The sequence below is a fragment of the Entelurus aequoreus genome, linkage group LG01, assembly GCF_033978785.1.
Source record: "Entelurus aequoreus isolate RoL-2023_Sb linkage group LG01, RoL_Eaeq_v1.1, whole genome shotgun sequence".
NCBI classification, from domain to species: Eukaryota; Metazoa; Chordata; class Actinopteri; order Syngnathiformes; family Syngnathidae; genus Entelurus; species Entelurus aequoreus.
This window is the reverse complement of record NC_084731.1, coordinates 9,887,420-9,905,356: the sequence shown is the minus strand read 5'-3', so window position 1 is coordinate 9,905,356 and position 17,937 is coordinate 9,887,420. Positions and strand designations below refer to the sequence as shown.

At 37.5% G+C, this 17,937-nt stretch overlaps 2 protein-coding genes across 3 annotated transcripts in view; one reads left to right on the top strand and one right to left on the bottom strand.

Annotated features, from left to right (window-relative positions):
* Nucleotides 1-294: 294 nt before the first annotated feature.
* LOC133655287 (origin recognition complex subunit 4-like) lies at nt 295-15,706 on the bottom strand. 2 transcript variants are annotated; one of them, XM_062055417.1, is made up of 15 exons: nt 15,633-15,686; nt 10,027-10,100; nt 7,735-7,801; nt 7,561-7,637; nt 7,402-7,492; nt 7,253-7,328; nt 7,090-7,175; nt 6,348-6,396; nt 4,861-5,012; nt 4,622-4,795; nt 4,467-4,553; nt 921-1,029; nt 760-855; nt 624-691; nt 295-568 (listed from the first exon to the last, which is right to left on the bottom strand). In XM_062055417.1, exons 3-15 carry the CDS (start codon nt 7,789-7,791, stop codon nt 386-388), a joined length of 1,305 nt encoding a protein of 434 aa, XP_061911401.1. In that variant the 5' UTR covers nt 7,792-7,801; nt 10,027-10,100; nt 15,633-15,686; the 3' UTR covers nt 295-385. The 2 variants fall into 2 exon arrangements, with proteins under 2 accessions (XP_061911401.1, XP_061911322.1); XM_062055338.1 differs by lacking the exon at nt 10,027-10,100 and having other exon boundaries at nt 15,633-15,706.
* The window catches only part of LOC133660918 (activin receptor type-2A-like), a 100,996-nt gene continuing 90,912 nt past the window's right edge, over nt 7,854-17,937 (top strand). The window contains exon 1 of the mRNA XM_062064389.1: nt 7,854-7,899. Within this exon, the coding sequence (XP_061920373.1) occupies nt 7,854-7,899 (46 nt within the window). The remainder of the gene's footprint in view (nt 7,900-17,937) is intronic.

Sequence of the window (17,937 nt, the reverse complement as noted above, 5' to 3'; positions counted from 1 at the left end):
AACACCCGACTGTGTTGTGTTGCTGACTTCCCTCGCAAAATACTCCGCTTCGCACCGACAACTTTCTTCTTTGCTTGCTCAGCTTCTTTCTCCATAATGCAATGAACAAATTGCAACAGATTCACCAACACAGATGTCCAGAATACTGTGGAATAATGAGATGAAAACTGACGACTTTAAGCTGGCCAAGACGTTTTCAGCCGGATATTTCCCGGGAGATTTAAAATGTCACTTTATAAGTTAACCCGGCCGTATTGGCATGTGTTGCAATGTTAAGATTTCATCATTAATATATAAACTATCAGACTGCGTGGTCGCTAGTAGTGGCTTTCAGTAGGCCTTTAATGTCAGAGCACAAACAAAATCCAACATTTATATCCCATTTCTATCCAAACGCTGACATGCCCCACTGCTTGATGTCAGTGGGGCATTGTGGGTACTTCTGCATGGCCTCCATGATCTGACTGTGGTCCAGCGCCAGTCTCATCAGCTGATACTCCTTCTGAGTTCTGGCCGAGGAGCCGTCTACGGGTCTGATCAGCTCCAGCTGCTGCAGATGCTCGAAGGCCTGCACACGTCGGTGCTTACTTGCACGTCAGCAGCCATAAAGTGTCGGCACTTACCTTCATGATCACCGCCGGCTCAAAGTTGTACATGGAGTTGGACTTTCTCTGCAGGAACTTCTTAAACTCTAAAAACATGTTTGGGGGTTAGGAAGTAAAAGACAAAAGTGGATGTGCAGAAGTTGATGAGGAGTACCGTTGTGAACCATCTGCAGGTTGAAGGGCTCGCCCTGGTAGACGTCGTTGAGGTGTTTGATGGCGATGACCAGGCACAGCTCCAGGATGGAAAGACCTGCAGGGATGTCAAGTTAAGGCTTCTGCTCCTGGGAAGTCGTAAAGTTCGGGTGTGCATCTGACCGTGAAGCATGTTGGACTGGGCATCGCTGAAACAAAGTCTGCTGGCTTCCAGCACGTCTGCTGGTTTGATGCTGGGATTAACTGCAGACACGCCACTCAAACACAACATCTGCAAGGAAACCAATCAGGTCAAATCAACTCAGTTATGTTTGTGTTTGTTTCGCAGTTATTCTGCAACTTCACTGCAAAAACTAAGTAAGATGAAATATCTCAAATAAGGGAGATATTTGCTTATTTTCTGTCTGATAAGATCATTCTTCTCACTAAGCAGATTTGATGTTAGAGTGTTTTACTTGTTTTAAGTGTTTTGGTCCTAAACCAGGGGTCACCAACGCGGTGCCCGCGGGCACCAGGTAGCCCGTAAGGACCAGATGAGTAGCCCGCTGGCCTGATCTAAAAATAGCTCAAATAGCAGCACTTACCAGTGAGCTTCCTCTATTTTTTAAATTGTATTTATTTACTAGCAAGCTGGTCTCGCTTTGCCCGACATTTTTAATTCTAAGAGAGACAAAACTCAAATAGAATTTGAAAATCCAAGAAAATATTTTAAAGACTTGGTCTTCACTTGTTTAAATAAATTCATTAATTTTTTTACTTTGCTTCTTATAACTTTGAGAAAGACAATTTTAGAGAAAAAATACAACCTTAAAAATGATTTTAGGATTTTTAAACACATATACCTTTTTACCTTTTAAATTCCTTCCTCTTCTTTCCCGACAATTTAAATCAATGTCCAAGTAAATTTATTTTTTTTATTGTAAAGAATAATAAATACATTTTAATTTAATTCTTCATTTTAGCTTCTGTTTTTTCGACGAAGAATATTTGTGAAATATTTCTTCAAACTTATGATTAAAATTCAAAAAAATTATTCTGTCAAATCTACAAAATCTGTAGAATCAAATTTAAATCTTATTTCAAAGTCTTTTGAATTTCTTTAAAAAATGTTGTTCTGGAAAATCTAGAAGAAATAATGATTTGTCTTTGTTATAAATATAGCTTGGTCCAATTTGTTATATATTCTAACAAAGTGTAGATTGGATTTTAACCTATTTAAAACATGTCATCAAAATTCTAAAAGTAATCTTAATCAGGAAAAATTACTAATGATGTTCCATAAATTCTTTTTTTAATTTTTTCAAAAAGATTCAAATTAGCTAGTTTTTCTCTTCTTTTTTTCGGTTGAACTTTGAATTTTAAAGAGTTGAAATTGAAGATAAACTATGTTTCAAATTTTTATTGTCATTTTTTTCGTGTTTTCTCCTCTTTTAAACCTTTCAATTAAGTGTAAATATCATTAATTATTAATAATAACATAGAGTTAAAGGTAAATTGAGCAAATTGGCTATTTCTGGCAATTTATTTAAGTGTGTATCAAACTGGTAGCCTTTCGCATTAATCAGTACCCAAGAAGTAGCTCTTGGTTTCAAAAAGGTTGGTGACCCCTGTCCTAAATGATGTCAGTAAGATATTACAGCTTGTTGCTGAGATTTGATGACCTATATTGAGTAAAACATGCTTGAAACTAGAATATCAACTGTTGCAAAGCTGTGTCGTCAACACTCACAAGTATAAAACTACTTTTTTAAAGTAACCATTTAAAAAATTACCCCAAGAGTAACAAGCGCTTGCCTTGTTGCCTTTCCATTAAGAACAATAAATTAGTTTTTAGTTTAAGTTTGCTGGTTTCAAGAAATGTAATGCCGAGCGCATATCATTATGTCAAGATAATGGCACTAGCATTTACTTCATTTAAGAATATTTTTCAACATATTGAGCAAAAAGGTCAATTTTTTTTTCTACCAAGAAAAGTGCACTTGTTATTAGTGAGAATATACTTATTTTAAGCTATTTTTGGGTTCATTGAAGTTAGCTAATTTTACTTGTTTTGGAAAGTCTTGACAAGCCAAATTTTCTTGTTCTATTGGCAGATAATTTTGCTTAGTTCAAATAAAATATCCCTCATTTTTGTAATTTTTGTTGTTTTTGAACAGTGACTTTTTGCAGTGTTCCTGTTCACGATTAATGATACATTAAATCAAACTGGTTATCTAACCACAACAACCCACTTTTCAGCAACACTAGAAATGTCCTGAAATGGTCCCAATGCAGTTTTGGTCTGACTTTAAGTCATTTTAGAACATTTACTACCGTATTTTTTGGATTATAAGTCGCTCCGGAGTATAAATCGCACCGGCCGAAAATGCATAACAAAGAAGGAAAAAAACATATATAAGTCGCATTTTTGGGGGAAATTTATTTGATAAAATCCAACACCACACTGCAAAAACTGAAATCTAAGATGAAATATCTCAAATAAGGGTGACATTTGCTTATTTTCTGTCTGATAAGATAATTCTTCTCACTAAGCAGATTTTATGTTAGAGTGTTTTACTTGTTTTAAGTGTTTTGGTCCTAAATGATCTCAGTAAGATATTACAGCTTGTTGCTGAGATTTGATTACCTATATTGAGTAAAACATGCTTGAAACTAGAATATCAACTGTTGCAAAGCTGTGTCATCAACACTCACAAGTATAAAACTACTTTTTTAAAGTCATCATTTCTTATTTCAAGCATGTAAAAAAAAAATCATGACTTTGACACAATTGTGTCTCATAATTAAAACAGATGACAGCCAAATGGACTTTGCTGTTTTATTTTCAATGAAACAATAGAAAATACCTACTCATATAGTAGTACAGTTGGCACAGTACAGTAAACTGACAGTTAATATTTAAACATTTAACATTTGTAACAATTTTGAACAGAAATAGTTCATGCACATTCAGATAAATTCTTCAAAATTACAATTAAACATTTTTTGGCCGGGGGCCGGGCTGTATATATGTGCACTAATTGACTGAAAGAGCATGCACTTGGCGCGATGATGTCATGTTATCCATGGAAAAATGCATTATTAGACCATATGATTTGCCTGAGCGGCTAGGAGACCCCGAGAGTAACAAGCGCTTGCCTTGTTGCCTTTCCATTAAGAACAATAAATTACTTTTTAGTATAAGTTTGCTGGTTTCAAGAAATGTAATGCCGAGCGCATATCATTATGTCAAGATAATGGCACTAGCATTTACTTCATTTAAGAATCAACATATTGAGCAAAAAGGTATCTTTTTTTTCTATCAACAAAAGTGCACTTGTTATTAGTGAGAATATACTTATTTTAAGGTATTTTTGGGTTCATTGAGGTTAGCTAATTTTACTTGTTTTGGAAAGTCTTGACAAGCCGAATTTTCTTGTTCTATTGGCAGATAATTTTGCTTAGTTCAAATAAAATACGCCTCATTATTGTATTTTTTTTTTCTTGTTTTTGAACACTGACTTTTTGCAGCATATAAAGCGCTCTAAAAAAAACATTTGAACACCTCTAAGTATATATGTAATGTAGTAACATGCAAATTCATATTTAACATGTAATATTTACCTATTTTGCCCATTTTAAGCATTAATTGCAGTTCCGCTTTTAAGTTGTTTTTTTGTGGGATCTTAAGACAGAATATTTAGTTTTCTTGAGAGATGATGTTCTCACCAGCAGCGTGTGCAAAGAGCGGAAATCTTTACTGGAGTGAAAATGTCTCTGTAAAACTTCCTCCACCGATTTGTCTTCACAAAGACTCTGGGTAGAAAACAAACGAGCAGAAAGGTTTCACTTTTGTGGCACTGGTGTCTGCATGTTTGACTCACCTGGACACTGTCGTTCCAGTCTTCGCGGAACTTCCCGTCTGGAAAGCCGTCCGACAAGCTGAGCTGGGATCGCACTCGGTCGAGGTACTGAGGGAAGGTCAGGCTGCTGAGCAGGTGGATCTGACGGTGGGAAAAACGCGACTTCACTCGCTTTTCCAGCAGCTCCAGGACGTCCTGTAAACGCCCCGTGGACACGTGAGTAAAACCGCAGCAGCGGCAGGACGGCGTGGACGCCTCACCAGTCTGCAGGTGAGGCCGACCACAGCCACCGGAGATTGTGCCGACTGGGACACGTCCAGCAGGTTGTAGAGCAGCGTCTGGTTCTTGTGATGGGCGAACAGGTCAAACTCATCTAGGACAAACAGGACTGGACGGGTGTTGCTGCGATCGCCTGTGTGAGGACACGTGTCCAAGATGTGTCAAACATGTGTCCAAGATGTGTCAAACACGTGTCCAAGATGTGTCAAACATGTGTCCAAGATGTGTCAAACACGTGTCCAAGATGTGTCAAACACGTGTCCAAGATGTGTCAAACACATGTTGAAGATGTGTCAAACACGTGTCCAAGATGTGTCAAACACATGTTGAAGATGTGTCAAACACGTGTCCAAGATGTGTCAAACATGTGTCCGAGATGTGTCAAACACGTGTCCGAGATGTGTCAAACATGTGTCCGAGATGTGTCAAACATGTGTCCGAGATGTGTCAAGCACGTGTCCGAGATGTGTCAAACACGTGTTCGAGATGTGTCAAACGTGTGTCCGAGATGTGTCAAACACGTGTTGAATATGTGTCAAACATGTGTCCAAGATGTGTCAAACACGTGTTAAAGATGTGTCAAACACGTGTTGAATATGTGTCAAACACGTGTCCAAGATGTGTCAAACACGTGTCCAAGATGTGTCAAACATGTGTCCAAGATGTGTCAAACACGTGTTGAAGATGTGTCAAACACGTGTCCAAGATGTGTCAAACACGTGTCCAAGATGTGTCAAACACGTGTCCGAGATGTGTCAAACACGTGTCCGAGATGTGTCAAACATGTGTTCAAGATGTGTCAAACACGTGTCCAAGATGTGTCAAACACGTGTCCGAGATGTGTCAAACAACGCGTGTCCGAGATGTGTCAAACACGTGTTCGAGATGTGTCAAACACATGTTCAAGATGTGTCAAACATGTGTCCAAGATGTGTCAAACACGTGTCCAAAATGTGTCAAATACATGTCCAAGATGTGTCAAATACATGTCTAAGATGTGTCAAACACGTGTCCAAGATGTGTCAAACACGTGTCCTAGATGTGTCAAACATGTGTTCGAGATGTGTCAAACACGTGTCCGAGATGTGTCAAATACATGTCCAAGATGTGTCAAACACGTGTTGAAGATGTGTCAAACACGTGTTGAAGATGTGTCAAACACGTGTTCGAGATGTGTCAAACACGTGTCCGAGATGTGTCAAACACGTGTCAAACAGGTGTCCAAGATGTGTCAAATACATGTCCAAGATGTGTCAAACACGTGTTGAAGATGTGTCAAATACATGTCCAAGATGTGTCAAACATGTGTCCGAGATGTGTCAAACACATGTCCAAGATGTGTCAAACACGTGTCCAAGATGTGTCAGACATGTGTCCAAGATGTGTCAAACACGTGTTCAAGATGTGTCAAACACGTGTCCAAGATGTGTCAAACACGCTTGCATAGCAGCTTGTGTCGTTACCTGACCTTTTCTCAGCGCCTCCAACAGGAAAGCCAAGTTCTCTGCGAAGCTCCCCTAAAAACATCCAAACAACTGTTACAGTTCTGATAAAAAACATGATCCCTCACATATTTCTGCAGTGCTAACTCAACTTTCGAGCATTTTGCAATAGTACTATTACTCACTGCTCTCCGACATGTTTGAAAGTACATAAAGTTGAATACTTCTTCAAATATCTCTCATTTTAAAAGTGTATTTTTATTTTTCAACGACAAGTTATGAAATTAAAATGTCAAACTTGTGGCGTTTTGGAGGTGCTAAGCACTAAATGGATCTATAGTTATTCGTTATGGACTAAAATGCACAATATTTTGGTGGGGTTGATGGATCTTAATTTAAATTAATTAATTAATTTAAGTTAATTTAAATTATAATCAGATCATCAAAAACGAAAGTGTGATTAATCTGATTATACAAACTAATCACAGCAAAAATGAAATGGACATTTTTGTGTTATTTTTGTGGCACCGAGTCGTCAGTACTCATGTTTGTACAGCAGAGGGCGCCATTGTGTATTGATCCATGGCGTCAGGGTGGATGTACATACAGTATGTCATGATATGGCTTTGCTATGTCAGCTGTTTTTTAACCCAATCAAAACATGTGTGTTTGCATCACGGTATCAAAATGTGATATCAGACCATCAGACGGTTTCAGTAACTAGCAGCTGAATGTTTGTAGTTATTTCCCTTGTATCCAGACACTCACAAACACTTTGTCCCCAACGACGTTTTCCAGGTGGAGTTGTCGCGTTATTTCCTTCAGGGCTATTCTGTCGTCGGTCTGCAAGAGGCCTGCAACAAACAAGATGGCAGACGTGTTTCGCTACACACGGAAGAGATTGTTGTGAGGAAAAAGCGGCCACACCTACCGTTGAGTCGGACCTGCAAGAGGTTGTTCCGCACTTCCTTTTCTTGCAGCAGGTCTCGCAACACACACCCGAGGAGCTGCGGACAAACAGAGCGCCGCCATGTGTCACTGCCACGTACTGCCGGGACGGCCCGGCGCGGGAAATCTCACCGTGGTTTTCCCCGTTCCCCTGGGACCTACGATCAGCACCGAGTTACTTTCCCCGTGGATGGCCGTCCGCTTCAGCAGCTCCAGCAAGTGTCTGGAATGGAAACATTCAATGTGGGAGAGGCACGGCGGTAAAGCACCACCCTCCCCAGCGGAACTGACTTGTGTTGGGCCTCCGACGCCTCCAGCCTGCTGGGGAGTTGCTGATTGCAAAGTCGCTCTCTCAGACACGTCTGAAGCTGTCAATGAACACACGGTCAAAGCCTTCACCACTGTACTACCAATAATAACCACTGTACTACCAATAAGCTGGAATCCTCTACAAAGTCAACCCACCTGTGTGATGCATTCCCCAACTGGTAATGGAGCATCTTTGGACTTGCGTTTGCTCATGATCAGGAGACTACAGGAGGCATGTTAGAATAAAGTAGGTTAGGTAAGTACATTTGGGATATATGGCAACAGACCAGGATGTGGACCTCAACACGCCTCAAATGACCAGTGTGTAACAATACAGTCTGACCACCCTTAATCATTGCCATGTTGGCTGTGTAGCAAAAGGGGATGCCGGGACTAAACCAGATCTGGGCAAAGTAAGGCCCGTTAAGATTTTCTATCTGGCCCGCCGGACATTCCCAAATCATAAACCTTTAGCTCAGCTGTTCTGGTGATGAAACGGGGGAAATGCTCACCATTTCCACTCAAATGTGACCCGAGCTGGCAAAATGAGTCGGAATACGCACAGGCTAATTTTGAGCTACAGGCAAATAAGTGAAAAAAATGTATCTTGGTTGAAATTGAGATTTTCACAAAAATGAGTCCATAAAGCCACAATCTAGCGATCCCAATCATCGAAATAGCAAGAAAACATCTTAAATCACCTTTATTTGAAGGTTTTGTACGAGGTATGTCTTCAGAAATTAGTCCTTTGTGTTAAAATTCCTTGAGAAAATCAAGTGTTTTCAACGCTCACTGGCGGCAACAAGGGGGAATCCCCCTAGCCATATTTGCTATCATTGTGACGCCAAGTTTGCCTACTTTCTAAAAATGAGCATGGAATTCCCGATGACGCCATTCTGAACCAATATAATTCGAGTTTTTAAACCTGTCCCGACGTAAACAAAATCCGGCTTGTTGCTAAGCGGTCGCTGTGAGGCGTACCCTCATTGGTTGAATCACCCCGCGCGGTGCATTGTGGTATCATGGCAGCGCCCTGATGAAAAACAACACAGTAATTCGAGCGGAATATTTGGTGAAAAAAGGTGATTTTCGAACATTTAATTATTATTTTTGTGGATAAGTTAGACTGTTTTACATTCCATAATGGATTTAGAAGGTGGAGAGGGTACACAGGCGGTTGCAAGTGCGCTAAATTCACTGCAGTCGGCGAATCTTCTTAGTGCTGCTGGTCAGGAATATTACGGACAGCTGACCAACTGACCAGTGAACAAAAAAACTGTGACATAACAGTGTTGAAATTTTTGTACATAACCGTTTTCAATAGAGTTGAACATATATTTTTCCTTTAGACATGGGATTTGACTTTAATTGTACCAATTTTGGTGTTGCTACAAGGACTTTTAAGGTATGGTTGCTATGGAGTTTTGTTTTGGAACATTCTGTTCTGGAACAGTAAACTTTAAGCTGTTTTTTCTCAAAACGGACCCTCAAACTTGGTCGACTTCAATCGGATGTAACTCTGTCATTTTCTGTCCGATTCCAACAAACCATATATCATTTTGAAGGTCTTTAGATGGAGAATGTGTAAATAACAATAACTCAGTTTTTAAAATGTCCTCATTGTGACTCATTTTGCCAGCACAGGTCACAAATAAGCCGACGACGAGGGGCACCAGTGGCTTATACGTCGTCAAAAAGGTTCTATAATTTGTGAGTTCAAATATTTTCACTTTTAATGTTTTTTGCAATTTAAATTTTGACAGTACCACATAAGATATGTTTTAATTGATGATGCGTTTTAATGGTTTTTGAAATGCACCAGAAAATAACCCGTTTTGTACACTTGTTGATGTGGTTCAATGGTCAGCAGCGTTGGGACTAACGCCGTTATTTTCGGCGGTAACGAGTAGTCTCACGCGTTATTTTTTATATTCAGTAACTCAGTTGCCGTTGCTACATGATGCGTTACTGTGTTATTTTTTATATAGTATCGGCTAGAAACTGAGAAGATCTGAGTGTGTTTCATTGGAGAGCTGCGGTGTCGTCCTTCTGAATCTTCCTGTGTCACAAGAGGTGCGCTGTGTGTGTGTGGGGGCGTGTCTGTGTTTACTAACAAGACATCATGGCGGAGCCGAAGTCGGGTTTCTTAACTTGGAGATATTCTCACTACTTTTCTTTTGTCGAGCACAAAGAAAATAACCTTTTAGTTAAATGTAAGTTGTGTCTTGGATCAAAGATTCAATCTACTGCCCAAAACAGCAATTCAAATCTGCTGAAACAGCTACAAAAGCAACATGTTTCGACGAAGCTAGTAAAGAGAGAGACGGACTCCGATGCCACTTTACCGGCTGGATTTTAACGGAGGGACTGCTAGCCAGGACAACATTGATAGAGCCATTGCAGTGTATGTGCTAGAAGACATGCAGGCTATTTCTACAGTGGAGTCACCCGCTTTCAGGCAGCTCATTAGCATGATATCGGGCATCAAACAGCAAATGGCACGGAGAACATGTTCCAAGTACCTGGACACAATGGACAGTGAGGACATAAACATGGAAAGCAAGCTAAAGAAAACACTCCAAACTCTGTCTCTGCTCATCATTCATCACTGAAAGTACACACACTCTTGTCAATTCTCGTATATACTCTTTCATTCTAGACTTCTAGAGTGTTTGATTATCACATCACTCTAAATGTATAGACTATAAAGTTCACAAACATAAAGAGGGATCCTAGTGGGCCAGACCAATCTTTCCTTTTCTGTAAACTAAAACTGGGAAAATGCGTAGAGTGTTCTGGGCTTCAGTACAGTGTTGATCTCCTGAAGACATGATTTTATTTCACAATTCCTTGAGAGAAAAAAACGCCTGGTTAGGCATGTGTATAGCAGTATGTGTGCTGTATATAGTGACATGACATATAATCATGTCATGTGTGCCTTCCTTGGGTGAAGCCAGGTTTACAGCTATGTTGTGACATGTTGTTATTATGCGGTTTGTTACTTATGTATGTTATGTTGCAGCTATTTAAAATAGTTTTGTCAATTTGTTCTGGCCCGAAATAAATTGGCCCTTTGAAACATATCTTTGTCTTTGTGTGTTGTATGTAGAGCACATTGCTTAGCAGAGTTCAGTGATGCAAAAGCATGTCAAGTTGATCAACACATTGTATTATTATTATGCAATAACAGTACTGAAATGAAGGCATTAAAGGGCATTAATGGGAGCTTTAAAAAAAAAAAAAAAGTAACTAAATAGTTACTTTTCACAGTAACGCATTACTTTTTGGTGTAAGTAACTGATATACTTTTGAAATAAAGTAACTAGTAACTGTAACTAGTTACTGGTTTCCGGTAACTAACCCAACACTGTTCATTATGCACAATACTGACGGCGTATAGGTGAGGGCCGACATCCGGGCAACTGAGCTACATACGGGTTCTTCGAGCCATAGCAACGAGACTGGCGTTGAAAACAAACCGTTGCCATTACTCTTTAACCTGTCGACCTACGCTGGTTAAACCCGTCATTCTGCCTCCAAAATGCCGAAAAACTGTGTTGTTTTTGGTTGTGCTAACCACAACTGGAAACAGGGAAAACAAAGGTTGTATTTTGTTCTGCCAAAGCGCGATAAAAGTCCACAGAGACGAGACAAATGGCTCGCAGCTTTACACCGGGAAAACGAGGACGGTTCTCACTGGAGTCCCCCAAAGTCCCGGGTCGTGTGTTCGGATCACTTCGTTTCTGGTAAATATAAGGAACAAAAATCCACCTTCTTAACCACAACTTGGCTGTACCGTCCGTGCTAATGTTGTACTTGTTGAATTTGTACCTTATAACGTTCGACAGCTGAAGTTGTTGTTGTACAAAAATAACATGCGGTATATACTATATAGTCTATAGCAGGGGTCACCAACCTTTTTGAAACCAAGGGCTACTTCTTGGGTACTGATTAATGCGAAGGGCTACCAGTTAGATACACACTTAAATAAATTGCCAGAAGTAGCCAATTTGCTCAATTTACCTTTAACTCTGTTATTATTAATAATTAATGATATTTATCTTTGTGGAAACACTGATCATCTTAATGATTTCTCACAATAAATATATATAGAAACAGATAAATATCAATATGCAACACTTTATTTTTATATTTTCTCTAAGTGCACATTTTTCAAATTGAACATTTTCAAATGATCACTTCTAAGACAGTTTTGTGAAATCACAATATCCCATTTTAACTAGCTAGCCACTAACATTTTTTAACAAATCATGAATTACTTTGCACCATGTTTGTACAAATAATAACTCATGTAAAATACAAATGTAAACTCTCAAATTTTTAAATCATGTCACACTTTGAACTGGACACCAAATCTGTTATCTGTTTCTTTGTCAGTTAGTGGGAAGCCTGGCATTGCATGCTGTTAACTAGTGTGTTGTACTCTGGTGTGTAACTTGACACTGCAACTCTGAGTGAGTATTGCAGATGTGCATCAGTGAGGCGTGTTCTGTGTTTGTTCTTGATGAAGTTCATGTCAGAAAAGGCTGATTCACAAAGATAAGATTTTTCCTCATTGTTTGCGGAACCTTCTTAATCTTTTGGACATATTTTCACAGCAATCTGCCTTAAGCTTAATTATGATGAATGTAAAATGTTAAGGTTCGGAAATCTAAAGGGAACGTTCTTTCGAATGGAATGCAAAGTGCCTGTTTTGTGGACAGATGGACCAGTTAACAAACTTGGTGTTGTTGTCCCAAAAAATCTGGAAGATCTAGGCTCAGTAAATTATGATAATCGACTAAGAAAGCTGGACAAAAGTATGCAATTATGGAAAGGGAAATCCCTAACCTTGTATGGTAAAATGTCTATTGCCAACTCGTTAATTATTCCTCAATTTATTTATTAGTTTTTGTCATTACCAGCTCCATCACAAAACTTTTTTAAGATTTATGAGCGGAGGGTCTTCGATTTTGTCTGGAACGGCAAACCAGAAAAGATTAAAAGAAAAGTTTTGTACAAAGAGTATGAATATGGGGGCCCGAAACTTCTCAACCTTGAAGCTATGTGTCTGTCTTTAAAAGAATCAATTGTTCCAAATATGTATTTAAACATTGAGTGGTACACAAATGTCCTGTTGGACAAAAAACATGTACTGTATCAAAATAAATTGTATCCTTTTTTACAAGTGATCCCCTCCCAGAGAGTCTGCTGGGAAACATGGCGGGGTTCATAAAGGAAACAATCCACTCATAGTGGTGTTTTCAATTTTATGTGCCAGAAAAAAGAGACGATATTTTGCAGCAGTTAATATGGATGAACTCTAATATTGTAATAGACGGAAAGCCTTTCTTTTGGAAAAATATGTTTGAAAGAGGAATCATTTTTGTCAATGATATTATCAATGAGAATGGTCAAATTATGAAGTATGATGAATTTAGAGCTATGTATGGTGATGCTTGCTCAAGCTTTTCATTTTATCAACTAACTGGAGTAATTGGGAAAAGATGGAAACAAATAATTAATTATGGAACTACTAAATTATTAGTTTGTAAACCTCTAATAAGAAATTCTAGTTGGCAAAAAGGAACTAAAATAAATAGAAAAATATATAATTTTTATTTAATAAAGAAATCTTTGAAGGCTGCCTCATACAACACAAATGGAAAATGGGAGGACTTTTTTGACTGCCCGTTGCCATGGGATGCCATATTCAAACTAATCTATAAAACCACTATCGATGTGCAAAATCGTTATTTTCAAATTAAAATTATTTATAACTTCTTACCCACAGGGAAAATGTTAAAATTATGGAATATGACAGAGTCAGATGATTGCCGATTTTGTTGTCAGGAGCCTGAATCCACCCTGCATTTGTTTTGGTATTGTCATATTGTGTCTTTGTTTTGGGTGGAAGTTGAAAAAATGTGTTTAAGGATTGGTTTGTTTATGAAGCTTAATGTGGTTTCTGTTATTTTAGGAGAGTTCATTGACAATCATGATTTAGTCAATTTAATTATAGTACTCGGTAAAATGTTTATTTTTAAGGCCAAAAACAGATATTCATTTAGTATTACTTTCTTTAAAACATTTATTCAGTATTTTCTAATTTTAGAAAGTTACATGGTTGAAAACGATAATGATGCCAAAAAACATTTTAAAAAAAAGATGAGAAGTCCTCAAAGGCTTATTTTGAAAGTATAATTATGTTTATAGATTATATGATATCTGTTGTTGTGTTCCCTAATTTGAGTGACCTGGACATAATCTGGACTGTACATAAATGCTTATTTTGAAAATGTAATTTTGTTTATAAATTATATGCAATCTGTTGTGTTCCCTAATTTGTTTCTGTGTACATGAATGAAGGTGTGTGTTGCTGAGTCCGACTTGGACATTATCTGGACTGGGCCTGGTTTAAAAAACCCTTTAAGCAAATCTAATTTCATTGACAACCTGGTCTGTTGAAGATAAGGCCCTTTTTTTAAAAATAAAATAAAATAAGATAAATAAATAAAAAACATTTTCTTGGAAAAAAAAGAAAGTAAAACAATATAAAAATAATTACATAAAAAATAGTAATTAATGAAAATGTTAGTGGACCAGCAGCCTGTAAAATCATGTGTGCTTCAGGGACTGTGTCCCTTGCAGATGTGTTGTCTATGTTGTGGGAACCAGAATATTGGTAGCAGAAAGAAATAACCCCCTTTGTGTGAGTGGGTGTGGATGAGTGTGCATGTGGGAGGTTGTTTGGGTTGATGCACTGATTGAAAGTGTATCTTGTGTTTTTTCTATGTAGATTTAATTTAAAAAAAAAAAAAAAAAAATTATTTTTTTATTTTTATTTTTTTAGAACAGGCCCGCGGGCGACTCATCTGGTCCTTACGGGCGACCTGGTGCCCGCGGGCACCGCGTTGGTGACCCCTGGTCTATAGCCTAGCTAGCTATTTTCGAAAACCGGTTGCGTTTAAATTTGCACTTAACAATTGGGTTTTTAAAAACCAATAAACCGTATAATTTTCATGTTGCCATTTAATCAACTTTTCAAGACAGTCGCAAAATGCTGTCTGCAAGACTTTTCAATACAAATACATATATTTTGTACATTATTCGCCTGCTGTACTGCGCCTAAGGCTACAACTTACAAGGACTGGGCTACTAGGGGTCAGTCTGCTTTCTTTGGGGGTTTTTTTGCCGGACATTCCAGTATTATTTACCCGTAATCTTGGTATTACTTTCCTTATTAGGTTATTTTGCCACCTCCCCCTTCTCTGTTTAAACTCTCCTTTGTTGTACTTAAACAATACACGTAGCCCTCAAATCTCTCAATATTTTATACACTAACACTTGATCTTGTTGTTGATAACTTCCGTGTCTCTTTCTTAGTAGCGCGCAGGCTAAGCTAACTAGCAAGCTAAGCTAAGCCTGAGAAGCTTTAAAGTTCACTGAGACGAGTCTGACGCAAATAATACATTTTCGTTTTTTCACACGATATGCGAATAAGTAAAAATGCGTAAATGAAGGATTTAACGCCGACTTCCAAGCCACAACGCTCGTTAAATGCTTTTTCTGTCAATGCTGTGTTCGCTGTGAGCTGGTTTGTTTTCAACGAATTCCCGGTTGCTAGGGGATTGGTAGGCGGAAGTGACGTAGGTCCGCCCTCACCCATTGATCTGTTCATATAACTACTCATTATAACTGTACAATTGGGCATTTATCTTCGCTTAGACACATCAATTTACAGCATTGTTTATTTTTGTTGGACTTTTTGGTACGTTGGTAGGAGTCAAAAATCGGAATTATTGTCTTATAAGAAGCCAAACTAGTCCCTTCCGCGTCCGCTTTAAAGTATGTTGGTAGTTTTAAGTGCGACATCCGGGTACTTGTAGTGTGAACACAAGCACTGAAGTGGGAATATATATAGTTGTGCGAGCTAAACTGGCAACACAATAACCAATAATAACACTAGTAGTATTCGCGTTTTCTAAATAAACACACAAAGCTAACGTTTTAACACCCAAACTCACTCAATAACGACTTTATACAAGACATACCTGCTGGACACGACGTATAAACTTCCGCGGGAAAGAAGTCGTGTGAATGACAACTTCCGGATTTTTACTGCATTTCCGCTGTTGTCTTCGCTGATTGGCAACAACTGCTGGGTCGTGGGCGGGGCGGCACATGCACTTTCTCAAAATATCCACACGATGGCGGTGTCAGCAAACCTTCTTTGCTTTGGATGTAAAACGTCCCTTCAATTTCACATAAAATCCACAAGGGGCGCAAGTGTTTGTTGTCTCAAACTAAGGTGGGCAAAACTGCCAAATTGTGGTAACGACAAAAGAGATTATTCCCGTTACCGTTACTTTATACTTTATTTAGGGCTTTTGTGGCACTATTAAATCATGTTAGAACCAGACTGAAAAAGATTTAAAACAAACATACGTATTTGTGATCAATTTGACAATATATAAGCAATCTAACAATATAAACAATAAATAAAAATATTTCCTTTTGTTACACCAAATTGTTTGATCAAATAAAGTGATTAGTACAAAAATAACTAAACAAAAGCAAAAACTACTATCGGCTCTCATTCAAATGTGTAGGCTTTTTACCGCCAATATCTTGCTGTCCAACAACATATTCCCTGTGTTTATAAACTTTATAAAGCAATACGGAATAAATACAATGGAGGAATAAACCTGCCACAACAAGCATGTCTTTTGTATGTATTACCACAAACATAAACCATGCATTTAAGCATCCAAAACCAAAACATTTTGACTCAAATTTAATCTAAACAGACAAATGAGATGTACTAAAATACCATACTTTTTGTACTGTATGATAGCATACATTACATACAGACAGTGCAGGCCAAAAGTTTGGACACACCTTCTCCTCATTCAATGCATTTTCTTTATTTTCATGACTATTTACATTGTAGATTGTCACATCAATACTATGAATGAACACATGTGGAGTTATGTACTTGACAAAAAAAAAAGGTGAAATAACTGAAAACATGTTTTATATTCTAGTTTCTTCAAAATAGCCACGCTTTGCTCTGATTACTGCTTTGTACACGCTTGGCATTCTCTCCATGAGCTTCAAGAGGTAGTCATCTGAAATGGTTTTCACTTCGCAGGTGTGCTTGAAGCTCATCGAGAGAATGCCTAGAGTGTGCAAAGTAGGTGTTCATTCATAGTTTTGATGCCTTCAGTGACAATCTACAATGTAAATAGTCATGAAAATAACGAAAACGCATTGAATGAGAAGGTGTGTCCAAACTTTTGGCCTGTACTGTATATACATATACAAATTATAATACATGTATGTATACATATATATATATTTGTATATATATATACTGTATATACATAGTATATATATTTATATATATATATATATATATATATATATATATATATATATATATATATATATATATATGTATATATATTTTTATATATATATATATATATATATATATATATATATATATATATATATATATATATATATATATATATATATATATATATATATATATATATATATATATATATATATATATATATATATATATATATATATATATATATATATATATATATATATATATATATATATATATATTAGGGGTGTGGGGAAAAATCGATTCGAATTCGAATCGCGATTCTCATGTTGTGCGATTCAGAATCGATTCTAATTTTTTTTTAATCGATTTTTATTTATTTATTTATTTGTTTTTATTTTTTATTTTTGTATTAATCAATCCAACAAAACAATACACAGCAATACCATAACAATGCAATCCAATTCCAAAAGCAAACCCGACCCAGCAACACTCAGAAGTGCAATAAACAGAGCAATTGAGAGGAGACACAAACACCACACAGAACAAACCAAAAGTAGTGAAACAAAAATGAATATTATCAACAACAGCATCAATATTAGTTACAATGTCAACATAGCAGTGATCAAAAATCCCTCATTGACATTATCATTAGACATTTATAAAAATTAAAAGAACAATAGTGTCACAGTGGCTTACAATTGCAAAATAGCTAAAAGTAGTATGCATATATCTAAAAAAAAAAAGCTTTTTTAAAAAAAAGAAGGGTTTTTAAGCCTTTTTTAAAAGCATCCACAGTCTGTGGTGCCCTCAGGTGGTCAGGGAGAGCGTTCCACAGACTGGGAGCGGCGGAGCAGAAAGCCCGGTCTCCCGTTGTTCGTAGCTTTGTCCTCGGAGGTTGGAGGAGGTTAGCCTGTCCGGAGCGGAGGTGTCGTGTGGAGGATTTGGGGGTGAGTAGTTCTTTGTTAAAATACTGAACAGATGTTTACCTTATT